Here is a 6,524-nt window from a genome sequence, read left to right as displayed (position 1 = left end):
CAGGTGAAAAAGTGTCTGTTAACAGGCTTTGAATAATTCATCTCCACTTTATAAAAAATGCATCTAAAACTCGTTCGCGCCGCTTCCTCCGACGTCGAATCACACGGACGACTAACAATAAGTAATGTATGTCGGGTACGTGGAGGAACAATATATCATTGCTCAAACACTTGTTAATTGAGGATTGTACTCGTACGGCATAGTTTAATGAGCTGGCCAGCTAGCTCAGCTGGTATATAAATTGCGAACCGGCAAGCCGAGCATACAGATCCACACGGTAATGGCTCGAGATCGATTGTGAGCGTAAAATACACGGGGTGGTCCTCGGCGAGCGTCGGGCTCCTCTGCGCAATATGGCGTTTTCCTCTTCGACGTTTCGAAGTCGACCTGTCTGTCCGTGTGATATAGATATACGTCACGTTGCAGAGGTTAATCGTTCCTCGCACGACACGAGCACCTGGAACACGAGTAATTCCCTCGATGTGGACAAATAGGGAGCGAACCTGTCGACGGTGGGGGAACCTATCCTGTGCCAGCTACGGAAATAGAGCAGGTAGGTATGTGATTTAGATTATGAACTCGGCAATTGATGAGCTTTGTCCCTGTCGGGAGGACAAAGCTGACAAAGAAAAAAAATAAATAAAATAACGACAAATATCGAAGCAAAAAGGTGGCGGGACATTTGGGGGACGCGTACGAGGAGCCAACTGTATCTACAAGATGTCCCGAACGTCGGCTCTCCTTTTCCCCGCCCAAACGTCAGTCTTCGTAAAATGACACGCCGACCAAAGAGAGAAAAAACACCTCGGTGTTTGGGCAGTATCGAGACAACGGTCGTTGAGCTCTTTCGCGTTGCGCCGATTGGAATAATAATTTTTAATTGTACCGAACGCTTGTGTGTTTTATTCGAATGTATCTGTATATCTCAAGCAGAGAACATGTCGTAGAGATAAGTCGTCGTAGGTGGTAGTTGTTGAAAAAAAAAAACAACGTACCAGATGAAATTCTCAAGTCATCTATTCTCTGTGTCAGGGGAGATTCCCGCGCGGCGAAGGAACCTCTGGGACCTCCCGGGTTCAGAGGGGTTCGCGAGGGTGGCGAAGGAGTGAGGCGACTGTCAGCGGAGCTCAGATTGTATCGTCGCTCCCAGCGGAGAACTACGCCGGCCACTCTCTCGGAGCCCTTGACTTATGGTAGCAACTGCAAACCAGCCATCTTATCCGCAACGATCGGTCGTCATTTCTTTCTTCTTTTTTCCGTGCTCTTTCGTTTTTTATTTATTTATTTATTTTTTTTTTTCGTTCTCTTTCGTAATCTGTTTTTCGCTTGTCTCTTCTGTTTGGTTTTCACACGTGCAACGCACGTATTTGCTTATATTTTCAAATTTTTCTTTCAATTATTACTTGCGCCTGCACCTTTCGGCAGCTTAGAATTTTACAGTGTTAGATATACGGACAACGGTTGCTAAAGTTTTCATCCCGGAACGTCCCGTTTTCACAAGCAAAATGGGTATTGTGTTTGCGATGGGTGTCTGAATGAAAATATGATAACTAAACGGCGGGCTTGTTAATCTTCTTAACCGAGGCTTTGTATGGTCTGATTTATTATTTACAGCGAGTAATTGCGAGTGCCTTTGGGACCTTGGGGGTGCCGTTCAAAAGTTGCAGCATGGAAATTGGGGTGGAATTAAAGTAGCCCAACGGATATGGTACAGGTGTGTATTTCCCATTTCGCTGATAATTACACGGATCATCAGCTGTTCTTCCATCCGGCTCGATCTCTTATCGCATATAAGTAAATGTACATCACATATCCATTAAATTATCCGTAACTCTGATAGATAGTAGAATATCCGTGCCGCAAAATGGTGTGATTTTGATTAACTTCTTTGACGTACATGTAAAATACATCCTGCGTTGCGTTCAACTAAACATATGCAATATTCCATGATTATAATTATTTCACTCTGTAGCGTGGAATTGAAATTGTACGTGGCAACGCTGCAACTTTACCGTAAATTCATTTTTACAAATATTTTTTTTTGTAATATTTAATGTTATACCCATTATACAGGTACTTGCCGCAGAGGTCTTTTGTTTCCACATTATATAGTCTATACGATTCGTAGGACAATGATAAAAAGATGAATATTACACCGCAACAATGAAATTAATTACTGCAATTAATATTAAACTCTATTGTAATTGAGTGTACAGTATTTTTCCAATATTAATGCGACGTCTGTTTCATATTATACCACGGATGGAGTTCGTCGCTACAGCAGATATTTGAACAAGTGCGAGGGAAAAACATACACTGCATTCTTTTCCAATTCACTGTTTGCGCTGAATGAACGGAGTTCATCAAATCTAGACAATTAGTAAACACTTTCAATAATAATTGATCAATATGTGTTCATTTTTTTCACTGTAGTAAGAAATAATTCTGCTGCTTACGCTGATTCCACGTTCATGTTTTCCAGCCAATAATGTCAGAAGCAAGAGTTTCAATAATAATAATGAAAATAACAGACCGAAAGGTAAATAACATTCCTGCGCTACTTCCGTCAACAACTCCACTACTTTGTATGCTTTTTAGTTTTTATGAGCACTAGTTCTTATATTTTTTTTTAACATAAAATTGCTAAAAAAATGTCATACCAAAATTTAGGGATAGAAATTCAAAAATATAAACACGAGGTCGAATCGATGAGCAAGTTTTAAAGATTTTGTCAAAATTTAAAGTCGATTGGATAAAAATTGACCGAGAAATCTGCATCGCCGGATTGAAAACGTGATTGTTCGCTACTTATATGCGCCATGCCGCCATTTTGACTTTAATTTCAATGAAAAAATTCTGAAATGTTCTTCGTACTATGAATAATGAAGTCCTCAAACTCAAATTGCCCTGTGTTTTCATTTTCTTTAAAACAAATATCCAAAAATAGGTACGATCTAAGACCGTCCATGCTGTATGAGACTACGATAAGCTATTAATGGATTTTGAATCAATTTTGATAAAATATACATTTTCCCCACGATAATCACCCATGTTAAAGTCCCGCAGGGTTTCGCTCAGTATCCAATTGCACACGCTGTCCGACAATTCGGTCCTAGCTGTACACATCGCAACTCGAAATGTGCCAACGCATAGACAAGATTGGCGGTTGTTAGATGTGCGTTACATCCTCAGTTTAAGAGCTATTCTCGAATAACCCCGATACTCTCATTGAAGTTTTACAGATCAGGTGGCAGCTGATACGTGACTAGTTTATTTGGAACATACTGAATATTTTCTCATAGATAAATAGTAATTTATTTTAATTTAATTTTCTGTCGGTCGACAGAATTTTGTCATTATCTGAAATTGACAACTCAATGCCTTGTTTTGTCGGTTTAGTTCTACAGCTTTTTGCACTTTCGTACATTTTAATTGTAAAACGGACAGCCGAGTAAGGTTTTACAATTTGCTTGCAGTATGCCGGTATTATTGATTTATATTCTTCGTAGAATTGCAACAGAATAGCTTTAACGCTTCTACTAAGATATGTTACACTTCTGGTGAAATTATTTTCTCGTATTTCTGGAAAACATTCATTCGATTTTCTGACAAATTTAGAATACATTCAGACTGGGCAGACGAAACTCAGTTTTTATTTTCCGCATACAAAACGTTATATATACAATGTAGAAAGAAATTGTTTCAATGCTTAGAGTTATCGTCAATTTTATTTGGTCCACTCCCGACTTTTTATGTATGTAAAAAAAAAAAAATTCTCCATTTTGAATCTGTTGAATAAATGGGTAACAAATTACACAATGTTACTCTTTTACCGTCAACTCGAATATTTCTACATTCGTTGGTATGAATGTGGGTCAACAATAATTACTGAAGTTATAGGGTGAATTGTTTGTTAGCACTTACATCTGGGAACTCATAGCTTAGCGCGATCCTTTGGTGACGTTCTGTTCCGCGGCTGCATATTTACGGGGAAGATCGTGAAGCTTATGAGTTCGAAGAATAAATTTCCACCATGACGCGGAGAGCTTCGGTGTTCTTTCTCGGTTAGGGCTGGTGAAGTTTACTTTTATGATGCCAAAGCGTGCTCTGTAAATAAATCGTGACGCAGGCATGGAAGATTTTCAGAGTTGTGAAAGCTTTCGAAATGTACGCATGCAGTTCAAGATACAAGAAAGTTACGTACGCGTAGCCAGAATTCAGTTCGAAATTGTCCATCAGGCTCCAAATCGTATACCGTTCGACCCGACAGCCATCCCGTTTGACGGCTTTAAACATTTCCTCCATGTATGTACGGTAGTATTTTATTCGATCGTAATCCTTCATTTCACCGTGGTCAGGGAATCCGTTTTCAGTGACGTAGACCAGCGGATTGTCGTATTCTTCTTTGATTTTTCGTAGCAAATTGCCAAACCCCTCAGGCACGATCTGAAATCAGGAATGAGGCTGGAATACTTGTCATTAACCCGTTGACCGGTAGAAAGTGATTTAGCTTCGTACTTACTTTCGTCGTGGAATCCGATCCAGTAATCCATTCGGGTCTAGTCTTGCGTATTAAACCAGAATCGGAGGAATATCTTCCAAGGGTTTCGTTTGGATCAGGCAGCCAGATGACGGACGAATAGTGATTCAGACCAAAGTAATCAGAGCTTCCCCTATAAAATGGTGGGCAGGAATTGACTTACTGACGATGAAAAAGTGGATTCGCAAACGAAAAATGTCAAAGTTTGACCCGAGTACATACTTTATAAATGATATCCACTGTTCCGTGAGCGTGGGAAGACGTGATTCTGGATAGTCTTCTGCCTTACTGCAATTGGCTATTCTCTCTTTCATCACTTTCGAAAAGTCGCCTTTGTAAATAGGATGCCCAATCACTCCACAGCCAAATTGGAAACCTATATCGGCGGAAATGGTGTCATTCGTTTCGTCAAAAACGAATCCGTCGCAAGGATTGGTAATACCAATCTGACCACCTTGAGTTTCACGGAATTCTTTGTCGTAGATGTGATAAGCTGTAGCATGAGCTTTCAAAACGTTGGTTATGCAGGTGTATTCTCCGTAATCGAGTAAACTTTTGCCTGTAAAAAAATGTAACAAATATATATTATTCGTCTGGTTCAGAACTGTGCGAGGCACAAGTCTCGACGAAATTGTGGCAGGCATTGAAAGCTGCACGTACCAGGGCTCATACTGTTTCCCTCATAGCCTTGACACAGCTTCTGCGGTTCGTTAATGGTTGTAAAGATTTTAACATAAGGCCCCAGTTCTTTGAAGATAATTCGAGCGTATTGTGCAAACCATTTCACCATATGCTTGTTCATCCATCCACCCATGTCTTCTAGCGTTTGCGGGTGGTCGAAATGGTATATGGTCACCATGGGCTCAATACCATTCGCAATTAACGTCTTCGTCAAATTTAAGTAGTGTTCAATACCCGCTCTGTTCACTTTGGTCTTAAGTCCGTGAGGAAGAATTCGTGTCCAGCTGATCGAAAACCGATAATAGTTGAACTGTAACATATTGAGCGTTAGAGAAACGGAAAGTGGATTCGTATTCACAGATTATTTCTACCAATCACGAACTAGTGGCATAATATGGATTTAACTCCGCACGTGATATTCAAACAAGTATATTAATGCTACACCACCGGCCTCGATACAGTTTGTCCATTACCATGCTCAATTTGTGTCACTACGAAGTCTTTTCAACGATGAATCGATGGATACTGGAGTAACCAATTTTTTTGGTGCCGGTGGTTCTCTTGAACGTTACAACGTAAAATAAACACATGCGAGTTTAAAGTGTCTATAGCACAATTGCCTCGCATCACTTGGAGCCATTTTGCACGAAAGAGATTGTTAGCATTTATTTTTGTTGAAAACTCACACCAATTTTCTTAAGTAAAGCCACATCCTCTTTGTACTTATAGTAAGAGTTACAAGTTATCTCTATGTTGTTCCCATCTGCTATGCACTGCGGACACTGATGAGTCCAATAATCCCAATTACTTACTCCTTTGCCTAGAACCGTAAATGTGTTGAAATATGTACGGCAATAACCGTATATACTTTATCAGCGGTAAGGACTGTAAAAACAACAAGGTGCTTACCACTAACATTCCAGGCCCCTTCGGTTTGAAATGCCGAAGTGGCAGCTCCAAATAGCATTCCAGTTGGGAAAGTGAGACTGTCCACTTCATGGCAAGAAATTCTGGAAATATTTTACAGTTTAAAATCTGATTGACAGTCATCAGTTCGTTACATAAAATATTGCTTTAACTCACTTCGAAATAGCTACGCAACCCGTTAGAATGATGAACATATATTTCATGGTGTTATCAAAGTTTGTAAAATATTATATGATCTCTACAGGAAAAATCAATTTTTTGGCAAATAGAGTAGCTTCTTCAAGGTGTACAGTGAACTTTGTTTTAGGTAGAAAAATTTTGCGTTTAAAGATATTACATGTAGATACACGAAAACCAGGGTGAGTGGTTTATACGG

General features: G+C 39.7%; 1 protein-coding gene and 1 long non-coding RNA gene across 3 annotated transcripts; one reads left to right on the top strand and one right to left on the bottom strand.

The window, feature by feature from the left end:
• Positions 1-280: 280 nt before the first annotated feature.
• Positions 281-2,712, top strand: LOC124300411 (uncharacterized). Its single transcript, XR_006907212.1, has 3 exons — positions 281-553; positions 1,033-1,193; positions 1,615-2,712. It is a non-coding gene; the product is annotated as an uncharacterized LOC124300411 (long non-coding RNA).
• Positions 2,713-3,620: 908 nt separating this feature from the next.
• On the bottom strand, positions 3,621-6,524 carry LOC124300410 (myrosinase 1-like). 2 transcript variants are annotated; one of them, XM_046754497.1, is made up of 9 exons: positions 6,305-6,524; positions 6,131-6,231; positions 5,908-6,041; positions 5,201-5,531; positions 4,763-5,099; positions 4,523-4,673; positions 4,205-4,446; positions 3,925-4,107; positions 3,621-3,788 (listed from the first exon to the last, which is right to left on the bottom strand). In XM_046754497.1, the coding sequence occupies exons 1-8, from the start codon at positions 6,349-6,351 to the stop codon at positions 3,942-3,944; spliced, it is 1,509 nt and encodes a 502-aa protein (XP_046610453.1). In that variant the 5' UTR covers positions 6,352-6,524; the 3' UTR covers positions 3,621-3,788; positions 3,925-3,941. The 2 variants fall into 2 exon arrangements, with proteins under 2 accessions (XP_046610453.1, XP_046610452.1); XM_046754496.1 differs by having other exon boundaries at positions 3,621-4,107.

The sequence above is a fragment of the Neodiprion virginianus genome, chromosome 3, assembly GCF_021901495.1.
Source record: "Neodiprion virginianus isolate iyNeoVirg1 chromosome 3, iyNeoVirg1.1, whole genome shotgun sequence".
NCBI classification, from domain to species: domain Eukaryota; kingdom Metazoa; phylum Arthropoda; class Insecta; order Hymenoptera; family Diprionidae; genus Neodiprion; species Neodiprion virginianus.
Note: the sequence above shows the minus strand (reverse complement) of the source record. Positions and strands in the feature narration are given on the sequence as shown.